General features: G+C 44.9%; 1 protein-coding gene across 1 annotated transcript in view; it reads right to left on the bottom strand.

Moving 5' to 3' along the window:
* The window catches only part of UBE2W (ubiquitin conjugating enzyme E2 W), a 61,519-nt gene extending 44,332 nt beyond the window's left edge, over positions 1-17,187 (bottom strand). Inside the window, exon 1 of the mRNA XM_059672847.1 lies at positions 17,097-17,187. Coding sequence (XP_059528830.1) covers positions 17,097-17,111 — 15 coding nt within the window. The 5' untranslated portion in view covers positions 17,112-17,187. The remainder of the gene's footprint in view (positions 1-17,096) is intronic.
* Positions 17,188-17,891: the final 704 nt, after the last annotated feature.

The raw sequence follows: 17,891 nt of genomic DNA, 5'->3' as shown, positions 1-17,891 counted from the left end.
TGTGACCCCATCAGTGTAAGAAGGATGAACAAGGTAGAGGGTGCAGGAGACAGCAGTGAAATCTGCCTGTTTTGAACTCAGCAATGAGTAGAGGGAAAAATTCTTCCACGAAATGTCATAACCTCAAGTGGACATCTACAGGGGTGTACAATATGAACTACTACCTGAGAACCTTAGGCAAGAATTTAATTAAAAGTGTTCCATGAAGTAATGCCCCAGGCCACTGACAGAGCAAATAAAAGTCCTGGAAAAATACAAGTTCTATCTTTTGAAGCAACAATTTCACTTCTCAGAATCTAGAAAGATACATTCAAAAATTCATAAAGACCAAATGAGAAATTATTCAGAAAACAATAGCATGCAATACTTGATATAATAAAAATCTATCTTCCCCAGCTGGAAAAGCACTAGTTCCCCAATTAATTTACCTTATGTTCTTGTAGCATTTATATAACTGAGCAACTCCAAGGCAGAAATTATGGTCTATTCATCTTTGTATTCCTAGCATTCAAAACTGTGCTAGGAATATGTATTTTTGCCTCACTGTTTGTAGGAGAAAAATCCATAAACAATATATGTATCAACAGGTTATACAAATTATGACATATGAAAACAAGACTATTAAAAGCATAGAGAATTATGTGGATCTAGGTGTACTAACAACAAAAGCACTGCAAAATATTGAAATAAAGAAAAAGCAAGCAGCAAAAACACATAAAATCCTTTTTTTTAAAAATTTTAAAGTATATTTTATTGATTTTCTACAGAGAGGAAGGGAGAGGGATAGAAACATCGATGAGAGAGAAACATCAATTCAGCTACCTCCTGCACACTCCCTACTGGGTATGCGCCCGCAACCAAGGTACATGCCATTGACCGGAATCGAACCCGGGACCCCTCAGTCCACGGGCCGACGCTCTATCCACTGAGCCAAACCAGTCAGGGCCACATAAAATCCTTTATGTTAAAACAAAATCAAGAGATTTATTTACCCAGATGTCATATAACACATACAAGAGATAAGAAAGAAGCACATCCAACTACTTTACAGTAGTTCCCTACTAGTAGTAGAAATGCAGAGAGAGGACATCCCTATTTGCACTATATACTTTTATATTATGACTATTTACAACAAGTAGAAGGGTATTTCTTGTATAATTAGAAAATAAATTTAAGGGCCCAATGGATAAAAAAACACGTCCACATAAAAACATGTCCACGAATGTTCATAGCAACATTATTTATAATAGCCACAATGTGGAAGCAACCCAAATATCCATTAACTGATGAATGGGGTAAACAAAATATGCTGTATATATAAAGTGGAATATTATTTTGCTATAAAAAGAATGAAGTACTAATACATGCTGCAACATGGATGAACCTCAAAAACATTATGCTAAGTAATGACAAAAAAGTCAGTGACAAAAAACCACATATATACCATTTACATGAAATGTCCAAAACAGGCAAATTTATACACACAGAAAGTAGACAGGAATTTGCCAAGGGATGGGGAGACTATCAAGTGGGGTATCGGAGAATACATGCTTACAGGCACAAGGTTTCTTTGGGAATTATGAAAATATTCTTATATTAAATTATGGAGATGGTTGCACACCTGATTGTACACTTTAGATGGGTGAATTTTATGACAGATAAATTACATCTAAATAAAACTCAATGATAGATTAAACAGCAGATTAAACACAGGTGAAGAGGGAATTAGTACCTAAGCGGAAGATCGGAAGGCTTTTTCCAGGATGTAACACAAAGGGAACACAAAAGAGAATGGAAGGCAACATTTAAAGAGATAATGCCTGAAAATTTCCCAGAATTGTTGAATACATCAGTCCTCAAATTCAAAAGCCCAATGAATTCCAAAAAACATAAAAAGAATTCCAAACTTAAACACATCACTGTGAAAGTACAGAACACCATCTAAAATAGAGTTAATTCTAAAACCATAGAGAAAATATATATTACCTACAAAACTACAAAATTCAGAGTGATGGTTATCATTAAAATATTCATTTTTTTAATCTCAATTCCAGTTGACATGCAGTATATTAGTTTCAGGTGTACAATATAGTAGACATTTATATAACAAAGTAATTACCTCGGTAAGTATAGTCCCCATCTGACACCATACATAATTATTACAATATTATTGACCATATTTTCTATGCTGTACTGTCCATTCCCATGACTATTTTCTTATCTGGTAATTTGTACATCTTAACCCCCTCCCATCCGGCAACCGTCAATTTGTTCTCCACATCTATGAGTTTGTCTGTTCATTTATTTTGTTTTTTAAGTTCCATATGTAAGTGAAACCATATGGTATTTGTCTGATTTATTTCACTTCGCATAATACCCTCTAGATCAGTGGTTCTCAACCTTCCTAATGCCACGACCCTTTAATACAGTTCCTCATGTTGTGGTTACCCCCAACCATAAAATTATTTTCGTTGCTACTTCATAACTGTAATTTTGCTGCTGTTATGAATCGTAATGTAAATATCTGATATGCAGGATGTATTTCCATTGTTACAAATTGAACATAATTAAAGCATAGTGATTAATCACAAAAGCAATATGTAATTATATATGTGTTTTCCGATGGTCTTAGGCGACCCCTATGAAAGGGTCGTTCGACCCCCAAAGGGTTCGCAACCCACAGGTTGAGAACCGCTGCTCTAGATCCATCCATGTTGTAGCAAATAGCAAGATTTCTTTTTTTCTTTTTTTTACAGGAAGGGAGAGGGATAGTTAGAAACATGGATGAGAGAGAAACATCGATGAGAGAGAAACATCAATCAGCTGCCTCCTGCACACCTCCTACTGGGGATGTGCCCTTGAAGATAAATTGTCAAGGTACATGCCCTTGATCGAAATCGAACCTGGGACCCGCAGGCTGACACTCTATCTACTGAGCCAAACCAGTTAGGGCACAAGATTTCAATCTTTTTTTCTAATGGTAGAGTAATAATCTATTGTACACATATACTATAACTTCTTTACCTAAAAGCTGTAACTATGTTTAAGGGTAAAAAGGCTATCAGAAACCAGTCTGCATTTCATAGACATCAGTAAATATTCTGTCCTCCGCAAGATCTGAGAGAACCAATCACAAAATCCCTAGAACAAAACCTCACCCCACACAACCTCATACCCTCTCTTCCCACGAACACACACAGACAGATATACACCCAGACACATCCTAAAGAATAAAACATTTGGAAAAGGGATACAACATCAAGAATGAGAAGTAACCTGAAACACAACATTTCTGTTTTTAGGGAGAAAACGATCACATAATTTCAGTATCAGTGAAGCAAGTTCTGAGATGATTTGCTGTCAACATTTTAAGGTTTGTGAACTGGAAGCTTAAGAGAAAAACACTGCCCTAGCCAGTTTGGCTCAGTGGATAGAGCATCAGCCCGAAGACTGATTCTTCTTTCTTCTCCAGGTTCAATTCTTGCCAAGGGCATGTACCTCAGTTGCAGGCTCGATCACTGGTCCTGGTTGGAGCACATGCAGGAGGCAACTAGTCGATGTGTCTCTCTCACATTGATGTTTCTCTATGTCCCTCCCCCTCTATTCCACTCTCTCTAAAAATCAATGGAAAAATATCCTCGTGTGAGGATTAATTTTTTTAAAAAAAGAGAGAAAAACACCTACCATCAGAAAAAAAAACACAGAATTTCATTGAGGCATTATCTACAAAGTGAAATAATCATCAACCAAATATTAATCTAGTTGAAAGAGATGCATGTAATTAACAGAAAATTTACACTAATTTTAAAATACTATATACGGAGAACCAAGATGGCGGCATAAGGTATAGACCTGTGCGTGCTGCCTCCCATAACAACACTGAAACTACCAACTGTAAGACAAAACAGCTATCATTCAGAACCATGGGAAAGCTGGCCCAGTGGAAGTTCTACAACTGGAAGGAAAGAAGGAAGCACACTGAGACTGAGTAGGAGGTGCAGAGGGCCAAGAGCAGAGGTACGGAGTCGCGCGCCAGGAGGGCTGCAGCTGGATGTGCAGTTTTTTTCTATCAGAAGGGGATACAAGCTCTCGAATCCACTGAGCTTGTTTGGGGTGGGATTCTGAGGTCCCAGACCCTTACGGGGAGAGGCGGGACTGCCTTGCAGCGGGTTGGAGAGCGAGGGTGGCTTTCTTGCGGAGCTGCTTGCCAGCACTGGAGTTGCGGAGACGCCATTGCTGTTTGCTCCGCCCTGGTGATTCTCTGAGACCCCGCCCTACTCAATTTACATCCCCACCCAAGCTGTGCCAGTGGCACAAAAGGAATCACCTGTGCTATTGCAGCCTGACCCAAGAAACTGCAGATTTCAACTCCTGGCATCCATAAGGGACACACTCAAGAAGCAGAATCAGGTTCGGAGGAAGCCGGAGCCGGACCCTGCTGGGCGGGAGACATGGAACCGCTGTACCAGCAAACGCACAAGCAGGTCCACCAGATCCAGTCTCACATGGGACGCCGGGAGACGGCAGACAAGCAGTCTGTGCAATTAGTAGAAAACGAAATCCAAGCAAGCATACCAGATATTCAGCCAGCTAGAACACCTGGAGATTTTGTCCAGCAAGGAGCCCCCCAACAAAAGACAGAATGCCAAACTTCGTGTTGACCAGTTAAAGTATGATTTCCAGCACCTGCAGACTGCTCTCAGAAACTTACAGCATCAGCGATACGCAAGGGAGCAGCAGGAGAGACAGAGAGGAGCTTCTGTCTTGCACCTTCACCCCCAATGTGGGATGCGGTGCCCCCTGCTAGGCTACGTGAGGCTGCGACGGCCCCTGCGAGGCTGTGTGAGGCAGCGACGGCCCCTGCGAGGCTGTGTGAGGCAGCGACGGCCCCTGCGAGGCTGCGACAGCCCCTGTGAGGCTGCAACGCCCCCTGTGAGGCTGCGACGGCCCCTGCGAGGCAGCAACGCCCCGTGAGACTGCATGAGGCTGCGACGGCCCCTGCGAGGCTGCGATGGCCCCTGTGAGGCTGCAACGCCCCCTGTGAGGGTGCAACGCCCCGTGAGACTGCATGAGGCTGCGACGGCCCCTGCGAGGCTGCGATGGCCCCTGTGAGGCTGCAACGCCCCCTGTGAGGGTGCAATGCCCCGTGAGACTGCATGAGGCTGCGACGGCCCCTGCGAGGCTTCGTGAGGCTGCGACGGCCCTTGCGAGGCTTTATGAGGCTGCAACGGCCCCTGCGAGGCTGCAACGCCCCCTGTGAGGCTGCATGAGGTGGCGATGGTCCCTGCGAGGCTTCGTGAGGCTGTGACGGCCCGTGTGAGGCTGCAACGGGCCCTCTGAGGCTGCAACGGCCCCTGTGAAGCTACGATGGCCCCTGAGAGGAAGTGACGGCTCCTGCGAGGCTGTGATGGCTCCTGCGAGGCTGCGACGGCCCCTGTGAGGCTGTGTGAGGCTGCAACAGCCCCTGCGAGGCTGTGTGAGGCTGCGACGGCCCCTGCTAGGCTGCAACGGCCTCTGCAAGACTGTGACGCCCCCTGTGAGGCTGCGTGAGGCTGCGACGGCCCCTGCGAGGCTGGGACGCCCCCTGTGAGGCTGCGATGGCCCCTGCTAGGCTGCAATGCCTCCTGTGAGGCTGCGACAACCCCTGCAGGGCTGCGTGAGGCTGCGACGGCCCCTGCTAGGCTGCAACGGCCCCTGCGAGACTGCAACGCCCCCTGTGAGGCTGCATAAGGTGGCGATGGTCCCTGCGAGGCTGCAACAGCCCCTGTGAGGCTTTGTGAGGCTGCGACGGCCCCTGCGAGGCTGCGTGAGGCTCCAACGCCCCCTGCGAGACTGCAACGCCCCCTGCGAGGCTGCGACGGGCCCTCTGAGGCTGCGACGGCCCCTGTGAGACTGCATGAGGCTGCAACGGCCCCTGTGAGGCTGCGTCGGCCCCTGCGAGGCTTCGTGAGGCTGCGACGGCCCCTGCGAGGCTGCGTGAGGCTCCAATGGCCCCTGCAAGACTGCAACGCACCCTGCGAGGCCGCGACGGGCCCTCTGAGGCTGCAACGGCCCCTGTGAGACTGCATGAGGCTGCGACGGCCCCTGTGAGGCTACAATGGCCCCTGAGAGGCTGCGACGGCCCCTGCTAGGCTGCAACGGCCTCTGCAAGACTGTGACGCCCCCTGTGAGGCTGCGTGAGGCTGCGTCGGCCCCTGCGAGGCTGTGACAGCCCCTGGGAAGCTGGCGGAACCCCACAAGCCACCCAGACAGCTTCGTCGACGGCCCGCAAACCAGCTCGCAGCCCAACATACAATTATCACCCAAAGGGCGAGAGGGGCGAGAGCAGCTGTAGTGTTGCTTTCTCCTCACTTTTGGTAGCGAAATCCTCATTTTAAACATAAGAGGACACATTATTTTAAAAAGCCGTTACGTGGCTCTGTACCTTTCTGAGTAGAGCGTGAACAAGTCGTGAGAGACCTTTCCGAACACAGGGACACGTTGCAGATGGAAATAGCTACATTTTCCATGTGTATGACCTTTGACCGGGCAACAAAAAGCGTACTTATGGATGAGGACAGTGGAGGGGGGGGTAAGGGCAGAGGGTGGGGTGGGAACTGAGTGGAGGGGAGCTATGGGGGGGGGGGAGGGCAACAACTATAATAATCTGATCAATAAAGATTTATTTTTAAAAAAATTTAAAAATACTACATACTTTATCCTGTTTATTTTTTTTTTATCCTATTTAATTCTTCAGTTTGTTTAATTGGGCCAGGGAAGAAGCTGAAGCAAAAGGAATCAAAGACAGGGCAAGAAGCGATGTTTGCATATTGTTTATGACCTATTTGAGAGGGGGGGAGTATTTACTTAGAAAACATATGAGTGCTTACAAACAATAGAGTTGTCCTTAGTGAGTTAAAAATCTAATAAAGACAAAGTACCTCTATATTAAGTATGAGGCAGAAATGAAAAAATCCCATGAAAGAGGCAAAATGTGCTGAGAGCACATAAGGTAAAAAAAATGTGTACACTGTGAAAACAGGCTAAGTTTGGTGGGTTTATGACGTCAGGTATAAAGCTGTGAAGAACTAAAGTAGATTTGAGTAAAATATGAATTCAGAAAAATAGTACAAAGAGTGGAAGGACTAACTAATAACCTGCTAGAGAGGAAAAAAATATCCCAGAAACAATGACAAGATAAGGGGAGCTATTGAACTAGCCGGAATTCAAAATGGAATTTCAATATAAAAAGTGACTAAAAAACGTTGCTAAGTTTTCCTAGCAAGTAAAGGAGAACAACAGAATGTACACATCCGCAGTAATGTCCACTTCAACCTAAGGGCAAGTGAAGATAGACCCAGGACAGAGAATCAAAAACTACCTAACTCCCAGGGATATGAATGGGCTGAAAGAAAGTTCAGCATTGGTTTGCAAAGGGAGATGCCTGGCTCAGCAGTTGAGCATCTCAGGAGGTCACAGTATGACTCCTGGTCAGGGCACATGGCCAGGTTGGGGGCTCAATCCCCAGTGTGGGGCGTGCAGGAGGCAGCGATCAATGATTCACATCATCTCTCTCTCTCTCTCTCTCTCTCTCTCTCTCTCTCTCTCTCTCTCTCCCTTCCTCTCTGAAATCAATATATATTAAAAAAAAAAAAAAAAGGAAGATGCAAGGGCTAGCAGCAATGGCCCTAAAGAAAGGCTATTCACATTTTAATACAAGGCTCCTAAGATTATTTAAAACAACAATAAAAATTTGAGTGTGAGCCATGGTTTGGGTTTGGCTTGAAGGACAGAACGTTGGCCTGTGAAGTGAAAGGTCCCGGGTTCGATTCTGGTCAAGGGCATGTACCTCAGTTACAGTTCCCTACCCTAGTCGGAGGCATGTGGGAGGCAACCAATTGATGTGTCTCTCTCACATTGGTGTTTCTCCTCTCCTTCTTTCCACTCTCTCTAAAAATCAATATAAAAAATATCCTTGGACAAGGATTAAAAAAAATTTTTTTTAACAAAAAAAAAACACTTGAGGTTGTAATTATCCAACTCCAAAGATTCATGAAATAAAATTTGTAGGTTTATCTAGGTACACAACTGGTATATAGGAGAATCACTTAGCTCATAACCGAGTCTGGAGGACCACCCAGCAGCCATATCTTAATGCACTTGGTACACTAATCCTCCTCCACAAGGAACTCTCAGGGCAGTTACTTTGTTTCTTTGAATAAAATAGCTACCACAGTGGTCGGCAAACTCATTAGTCAACAGAGCCAAATATCAACAGTACAACGATTGAAATTTCTTTTGAGAGCCAAATTTTTAAAACTTAAACTATATAGGTAGGTACATTGTTATTAACTTAATTAGGGTACTCCTAAGCTGGCCTTTGCTAAAAACCTCCTCAATCTGATTGCTGAGGTCGACCCCTTCCAACTCTCCCATCCACACTCGTCTTGTATACTTGTTTCGTTTATCTCCTTTCATTCATCCTCTCTATATGTCCAAACCATCTCAACATACCTTTCTCAATCCTCAACACTACATCTTCTTTCACTCCACAACGTTCCCTAAAATTAACTTAATAAACTTTACTTAAAGTTTTAAGTCAACTTCACACTGCATGTGCGCGCCTGCACGTATTTGTAGAAGAGCCACACTCAAGAGACCAAAGAGCCGCATGTGACTCGCAAGCTGCGGTTTGCCAACCACTGAGCTACCAAATAAGATTTCACTAAATTATAAGGCAGTTAATATTGGCTCTGATATTTAGTTCAGGAAATGAATGCTCTTTAATAGAAATATGATTATGTGGACAGCAAGGAACATGTATAAACATTTTCACAGTCTCACAATTAATTCTTTTAAAAAAAACATATTTTTATTGATTTCAGAGAGGGAGAGGGAGATAGAAACATCAATGATCAGAGAAAATCATTGATTGGTTGCCTCCTGCACGCTCACTTACAGGGTATTGAACCCAAAACCCAGGCATGTGCCCTTGACCAAAACCAAGCCCGGAACCCTTCAGTCTGCAGGCCGATACTCTATCCACTGAGCCAAACCAGCGAGGGCTCACATTTGATTCTTAAAGCTCTCCCCAGATGTATCAACTTTCATATGCCTACCATCTCCTGAACTCTGAATCTGGTCCAAGATGTATTACATCATCCAATTTACAAAATCTGCACACCTAAAATCCCCCATTGTAGTGAAGATCAACTCTAAACTTAGGGTGTGCATTAGCTGAGAAAAAATCCAATGCCCAAGATTGCTCTCTGGGGATAGTTTTGTTTTGTTTTGTTTAAAGCTTCCCAGGTGACTTAAAATATAATGCCAAAACTGAAAACCAGTAACTCAAATTGTGTTGGCAACTCTAGGAAAAAAACTGGGGGGAGGTATTGATCTACAGTAGAAAATGGAAAAAGGCAAAAAAAGGAATCTGAATGTAGCAACATTACAATTGTTTAATTGATTTTAAAGAGAGGATGGGAGAGGGAGAGAAACATCCATATGCACAAAGAGAGAGAGAGAAACATGGATCGGTTGCCTTCTGTGCACATGACCAGGAATGGGACCCACAACCTGGGTATAAGAAGCTCTGATCCCAAGAATAAAAACCCTCAACCTTTTGGTGTACGGGACATCACCCCAACTGAGCCACACCAGCCAGGGCACAATGTTACTTTTTACCAGCTTTAACCAGGCTTCAATACATTCCAAATTAAAGGTGAACTGGTAATTTAAATAAAAATAGTCAATTCTCATTAAATTCACAGAAGTTATGCTCTATAAAGTCACAGCAAATATTGAACCACGGTTCCTAGGGGAAATACAGGGCTAGGTGCCTGTGATCCTCTGGTCACATTCAACCAAAAATAATAATGGTTCCTGTGTGTTTCTGTTTAAAGACACCTTAATATAGACTGTTGGTTCTTTAACACCGAACCTGAGGCCAACAGCACATGCCTGAACAAAGGTTACCTAACATACAGTCTTCCTGCAATTAGGAACACTAGGCAGCACTTCAGTCCTCCCCTTGGGAGCCATTTTAAAGACAGAAATGTGTGTGTGTGTGTGGGGGGGGGGGTGGTGTCGCATTAAATAGACTGAAAAAAGGACAACTGTTTACAGTACAATAGCTGAAACAAGGCAGAGCATCACCTTGTTTGACTCAGCTGGGAACATGAGCTTCCAGAAAGGGAAATTTTTTGGTCTTTTTGCCAATCGGTTGTGTAAATCACCATGAAAGCACCATAAATATCCATTATTAGTATTACAAATAATTTTACTGAGTAGACAGATTCAAAAATACAGAATCTGTGAATAAGGATGGGCTGTAGCAGTATCAAATCAAGGTAGTTCAAACTAACTGTCATAAAGACATGAATTCCATGAGGTTCCTACTAAGCACATCAAGAGCAAAGATGGCACCAACATATGCACTATGTAATTTTTTCCATTGGAATCCTTAAACTGGGTTTCTTTAAGAATGTAACAATTTTTCTCACAGCAAAATCTTCATACTAAAAAAATCTATATACCCCATTTGCTCAATATATCTTCCTTTCATGTAGTAAAAAAGCAAAATTATATTTTAATTAGTATTTCAATTACCTCTAATTACAAAATGCAGCAATGATTTTAAAGAAAGGATATGGCCCTAGCCAGTTTGGCTCAGTGGATAGAGCGTTGGTCCTCACACCGAAGGGTCCCAGATTCAATTCTGGTCAAGGGCATGTACCTCGATTGCAGGCTTGACCCTGGCCCCCATCAATGTATCTCTTTCACATGGATGTTTCTGCGTCTCTCCCACTCCCTTCCACTCTCTAAAAATCAATGGAAAAATATCCTCAGGTAAGGATTAACAAAAAGAAAAAAAGGTATGTTGATTGGACTACACCCATGTTTCTCTCATTGATGTTTCTCTCTCCCCCTCTCCCTTCCTCTCTCTAAAATCAATATAAAAATATGTAGGGGTTTTTAAAGACACAAACACACTTTGGGACAAAAATAGAAGGCATCTTATTAATTGCAAAACAGAGTAGCACAATGACTGCGAAGATGATTATCCTAGCTAATGCTTTTGTTCACTTAGACTTGACTCTACTATCCACTGATGTTTATCATTCAAAGGGAACACCTTTAATTCTACTGTTCCCCCTTTCTCTGGGCACTTGGTCCAACAGCTCCTGAATAACCCTATTCCCTGCCAGAACACCCAGCCAAACTTCTTAAATACCATAATTCTAGCTATATTCCCCAAGTCCCCAGTGCTCAGTAAGCCTCTGTATCCAAGATGACAATTTTCTAACTTTTGATTATCCTGTACCCTTCATAATGAGATCAACAAATAGTCATGTGGAATTTAATTGTAAAGGCAGCATGACTACAATAGTAATGTTGGTAAGAGCCCATATTCCACCTCTCTCAATCACTACATCCAATTACTTATGAGCAATGAAATTATGAATAATCCAAAATAATTTATTTCTAAGTCACCTGAAAATTAGCACACATTCATAGTCCATCTTTTGTTATTAAATCGAAAACTCCTTCCATCTAGCCAAATCAAGTCAATAGTCTAAGATCCAAAAATAAAAATAAAAAAATAGTCTAAGATCCAATTAGGTAAGAGAGGAAGAAAATGCAGAAAACCCACAAGAGTAATTCAACTGACCATGTCTCTCAATTATACCACTGTTTTTAGATTTGGCAAACATCAACTATTATGCACTGGCCTTCTAAGACCTTAGACCAGCCGTGGGCAAACTACGGCCAGCGGGCCGCATTCGGCCCGTTTGAAATGAATAAAACTAAAAAAAAAAAAAGACCCTACCCTTTTATGTAATGATGTTTACTTTGAATTTATATTAGTTCACACAAACACTTCATCCATGCTTTTGTTCCGGCCCTCCGGTCCAGTTTAAGAACCCATTGTGGCCCTCGAGTCAAAAAGTTTGCCCACCCCTGCCTTAGACATAACATAAGGGAGTCCACACCTGAAGTTAATAAATAAATCTGGATGGTCAAATTAGAAAAGTATACCACGTATATTTAAAACTTCCAACGTAAGAGAAGTCTGAATGAAACAGTTGTATTCTAAGATCAGAAAATATATTCAGTAGGCTAAGTTAGTTAAATACTTTATAATACATATTTGTGAATGAAATGAGCCAATAGGGAAAGAAAAAAAAAGATTAAACACAAAATGAAAATAAAACAACACACAAAATATAATTTTATGGTTTAGCGCAGTGGTTCTCAACCTTCCTAATGCCGCGACCCTTTAATACAGTTCCTCATGTTGTGGTGACCCCAATTTCATTGTTACAAATTGAACATAATTAAAGCATAGTGATTAATCACAAAAACATGTAATTACATATGTGTTTTCCGATGGTCTTAGGCGACCCCTGTGAAAGGGTCGTTCGACACCCAAAGGGGTCGAGACCCACAGGTTGAGAACCGCTGGTTTAGCTGAATACAGAATACCCCAATACTGCTATACTCTTATGAATGTTTAGAATCACATAAAAATTCTCTTAATAGTGCTTTTGTAGTTTGGAGACAGAAAGTTTGTAGCAAAAAATCAAGATCCCTAAAATGTTATATCTAAAAATTTGCTACAAAGAACTTTCATTTAGTATTTTAAGATTTCTAGAATTATCAAAATCAAATGTAAATCTCTCTCTTTAATCTAACTCCTACCAATTTTAAGTACCATCACGAGCCCACCATTCTCTAAGAATAGTTTCTTAAAACATAAACTGGCCCTTTCCCAATAGCTCAGTTCATTAGAGTGTCGTCCCGATATTCAAAGTTGTGGGTTCAATCTGCAGACAGGGCACATATAAGAATCAACCAATGTTTATCCAGCAAAGCTATCATTCAGAATGGAAAGTCAGATAAAGAGCTTCACGGATAAGAAAAAGCTAAAGGAGTTCATCACCACCAAACCAGCATTATATGAAATGCTGAAAGGTATTCTTTAAGAAGAGGAAGAAGAAAAAGGAACTCTTACCATTTGCCACAGCATGGATGGAACTGGAGAGCGGATAAATACCACAGGATCTCACTCATTTGTGGAATATAATGAACAACATAAACTGATGAACAAGGACTGATCCAGAGACGGAGAGGCATTGATTGGACTGTCGGGCCTTGGAGGGAAGGTAGGGGAGGGTGGGGGCAAGGGGGAAAGATCAACCAAAGGACTTATATGCAAGCATATAGGCCTAACCAATGGACACGGACAACGGGGGGGGGGGGGGGGGGTGAGGGGATGAGTGGGGGGGGTATAGGGTACACATATGTAATATCTTAATCAATAAAAAAATATTAAAAAAAAAAAGAATCAACCAATGAATGCATAAATACTAGTAAGTGGAACAACAAATGGATATTTCTCTCCCCACCCCCACCCCCACCCCACATCTTAAAAGGAAAGAAAAACAAACAATACATAATTCTTAGTGACTTGTGACTGTTCCAAAAACTGGGAAACCATGTCTCAAAGGGCTCACATGAGTTTGAAAACCACAATCTTGAAGGGTAAAGAACTCTAGCAACATGACAGAGCAGGGATTACCCAGCATTACAGGTGTGCCAGGGTACCGATCCTCATCCTCAGCGTTTCACACACCTAGCTGCAACCTCCAACTACCTCACCCATCTTAATGTGCTGTTCAAAAATTATTTTCTGCCAAAACCGGTTTGGCTCAGTGGATAGAGCGTCGGCCTGCGGACTGAAAGGTCCTGGGTTCAATTCCGGTCAAGGGCATGTACCTGGGTTGCGGGCACATCTCCAGTAGATGTGCAGGAGGCAGCTGATCGATGTTTCTCTCTCATCGATGTTTCTAACTCTCTCTATCTCTCTCCCTTCCTCTCTGTAAAAAATCAATAAAATATATTTTAAAAAAAAATTATTTTCTGCATGTGCCACAACCTGAAAAAATGTTGGGAGGCACGACTAAGATGATACTAAGTTACAACTTCAACTTTAAAATACATACTCTCCAAGGAGAAATGCAAAGTCTACCCATAGTTATGGATGCTAAAGAATACTTCATTTTTATCAACATGAGTAATCAAATTCTATGTTACATTTGTATAATATGCAAAATACAGTTCCTCTTACTGCTTAAGTAGCCTCTTCAGCAGCACTAATATCCTGCTGTGGCTAAAATAAAGAAATCTGGCCCAGCAGGCGTGGCTCGGGGGTGGAGCATCGACCTATGAACCAGGAGGTCACAGTTTGATTCCTGGTCAGGGCACAAGCCCGGATAACGGGCTTGATCCCTAGTGGGGTGTGTGCAGGAGGCAGCAGATCAATGATTCTCTCTCATCATTGATGTTTCTGTCTCTCCCTCTCCTCTCCTCTATGAAATCTATAAAAATATATTTTTTAAAAAATTTGAAAACTTTTTAGCTAAGGACTTGGTCAGAGCACAGCATTTGTGCACTCTATACTTCCTAAGCATTCTAACTGAAATTCCCCAAATATCCATTTCTTAACCTCCTTCCATGCTTTTTCTCCACAACACGATCACCTTCTAATATAATATGCAATTAACTTAAATATTTTGTTCCTGTCTCTCCCAATTAGACTTTTTATATCCAAAAAGACAGAAATCTTGTCTACTTCTGTTCACTGCTATATCCCCAGCACCTTAGATGAGTACCTGACACATAATAGGCCCTCAAAAAATTATTGATGAGTGAACAAATTTGATTGCAGCTTTATGTGTAATTTAATTGTTTTGAAAAAGTTAAGCTTTGCTCATAAGATGGTCAAGGAAAAAATTTGTTCACCAAAGACAGAACCACAGAAAGTTGTGTTGTGTTCGAAAAATCTTGATTTATGTATATTAAAGTATTTGTCAAGATACTACCAGGAATTTGAGATGTTTTAAAAATACAAATACAAAGAAAGACTTAGTCTTATTTTAGTTAAATTAGGGAACATCAGTTTTCCATTTCTCTCATCAGAAAGCACAAAGGAATAAAGGGTGATAGGACAGTCAAAGGTAGTACATGGGACACAAAAAAATGCAGTATTACACTGGCAAGTTTTTTCCCCATTGCTTAAGTCACCATGTAAAATTCATAATTATCAATATTAAGTTCTTTACTGACTCATTTTTCTCTCAAAAACAAAACTGCTGGCCCCAACCGGTTTGGCTCAGTGGCTAGAGCATCAGCCTGTGGACTGAAGGGTCCCAGGTTCGATTCCGGTCAAGGGCATGTACCTTGGTTGCGGGACATTCCCAGAAGGGGGTGTGCAGGAGGCAGCTGATCGATGTTTCTAACTCTATTCCTCTCCCTTCCTCTCTATAAAAAAATCAAGAAAATATATTTTTAAAAAACACCCTGCTCTTTCCAGACACTTGAAGCCTAAATCTAACCAGCAAATTAGTTATCCCCGTACTTCTCATGTGCAATACCATCACAAATATTGTGGATTTTAATCTTAATTCTGTCTTAAAACAAATATTTTTAGTCTTAATACAAATCATCTTAAATTGGTCACATAGCCCAGCTACCGTTCAACTGGTGTTCCAGTTCCTTTTGGGGCCTCAAATGACGGAACTTCTCTCACATCTCCGGGGAGATTAGTGTAAAGGATAATGTTTCCTGAAATTGTTCTTGTTTTTCCCCTGCACCATTTCATGACATCTCTTCAACTAGGAATGTTCTATACTTATTTTTTTTCTTCCTATTCTGCAGCAAAGTCCAGGGGGCGAAGCAAAGGTAAAAAACAAAACAAAACAAAACTGTATGAAGAACAGGTTGGAAGGGGCGAACACAAAAGCACAGAATTAAATGTGAACCCAAGTATGTGCACAAAAGAGGAAGATGATGAAAAAAAGGAGAAGAGATAAAAGAAAACCGCTGTTCTGGCCTACAAAGGAGTAAAACCCAGAGCGGGGAGACCTGCTGATTATTCAAGCGACAAAAGCACGAAATCCTTCTAAGAAAAAACGTGGTCTCTTTCTCTACTCGAGGCGCCGTCGTTAAATCCCAAGCGCGCCGGCGGGACACTCACGCGCGCGTCCCACCTCCTCTTCCCACGCGCTCGGACCCGGGGAGCCCTCGCCGGGAAACGAGGCGCAGACTGCGGATAACGTGGAGCCCATCTCTGCCAAACTCCAACTCTGGTTGCCATCTTTGCCAGAAAAACACATACACAATTCCTCGGATTCGGGAAATCGGGGCTCCGTGAAGTTGGAAAGCCGGGAAACCACGCACTGCCAAGCCAGGTCGCGGTGACACGGGCCGGCCAACAGCTCCGACCCGACGGAGGCTGCACCGAGGACCGGGGGGGAGAGAAAGGGCAAAGGGCCGGGGCCGGCCGCTACCGCCAGGGCGGGGCGGGGCGCCGCGGGGGAGGGCGACCTGCAGCCGAGCGACCCCGGGGGGTCCAGGGGTCGCGACTCGGCTCCCGGGACGTCGCGTAGCAGGCGGCGAGGGGTGTCGAGGGGCCGAGGGCAGCTTCGGGGAGCGGGAGGACGCGGGCTGCTGGGCGCGGAGAGCGGCGGCTCGGAGGGAAAGGTACCCGAGAGGCGAGAAACGAAGGGGCCAAGGGAGAGCCGAGGGGCCGGGCAGCCGGGGAGGCCGGCGTGGGAGGCCTGGGCAGCGGCCGCCGGGCGCCCTCCCCGGGAACGCCTTTGCAGCTCCCCCACCCGCAGCCCCTCTCGGGGCCGCTCCTGCCCCGGCGCCGGCGGCCAGAGCAGCTGTTTCCGCCGGGCCGGGGACCGCGGAGGGGAAGGCATCCCTGCGGCGGGCGGGCGGGCCGGCAGCGGCCAACTGTGCGAGCGGGAGGCGACAGCCGCCGAGCCAACGCCAAACTTCGCCCGTTCCTCCCCTTCGCCTTCTTTAGCCCCCAACTTCCCGGCCGGCTGGTGTCCGCTTCGACCGACCGAGCCCGCCGCCGCCCCCCCCCCCGCCCTTCTTTTCGCCGCCTCTCACTCCTCCCCAACGCCCGAAGCCTGGGGGGGGACTGGCGGCCAGGGCCGCTCCCGAGCCCGCCCGGTGCCCCTGAGCCCCAGACGCCGCCCCCGACGAAACGCTCGCATCCTCTCCGAGGCTCCCTCGCCCGCCCAGATGCTGCAAACTCCTCTCACCTGCATTGACGCCATGATGGAACCATCCCTCCCCCCCGAGGCCGGCGAGGCCAGAGACGCAGGGGGCGGAGCCGCCGTGCTCGCGTCACGCCGGGGGCCCAGCATCCCGGGCGCGGGGGCGGGGCCTCCGGTGGAAGGGAATGGCGCGACGGGATTGGCTGGCGCGCTGGGCGCCCGCGGGCGGGACGGGCGGGTTGGGGCGCGGGGGGGGGGGGGAGGTAGACGGCGCTGTCAGTATCCTCGGTCCCCTCCTGCGGTCGGGCGTCCGCGGCGAGCCCCCCGGCGGCCCCGATCGCGCGGGGCGTGCGTCTCCGGTTCTGAGCGGGCCGCGGTTGCTTTCTTTTCCGCCTGTTCCCCGAGATCCTGATGATGTCGGGACTCGTGGGTGTTTTGTTCTGTTTTTTTTTTCTGGTTTGTTTTGTTTTCCCAACCATAAGTAGATGGTGTACAGATGTTCCCCTTCGCAGGTCTTTCCGCACCTTTGGGCCCCCGTGCGCACCCTTGGGGCTGGAGAAAACTTTCCGCGGGGCTGCTTTCTGGTCTTTCCGCACATGGCAGGCTTCTCAGAGCCCTCATTTGGGAAGAGACACGGGTTTCCTTGTGCAACGGTCTGAGAATGGAAAGCAGAACAACACTTTGCTGTAAAGGCAAGCGTAGGTTTTGTAGAGCTGAAACTTGCCCGGAAGGGAAGGGAAATTTTTGAAATTGTTTTTTCCTCTGTGTGTGTGATTTCAGCCCCTGCATCCCAGCCCCTGAGTTTAAAACTTTACGTGTGTCAGTAATAGTTAACGGTGG

The sequence above is a fragment of the Myotis daubentonii genome, chromosome 17 (assembly GCF_963259705.1).
Source record: "Myotis daubentonii chromosome 17, mMyoDau2.1, whole genome shotgun sequence".
NCBI classification, from domain to species: domain Eukaryota; kingdom Metazoa; phylum Chordata; class Mammalia; order Chiroptera; family Vespertilionidae; genus Myotis; species Myotis daubentonii.
This window is presented reverse-complemented; position numbering and strand designations above follow the sequence as displayed.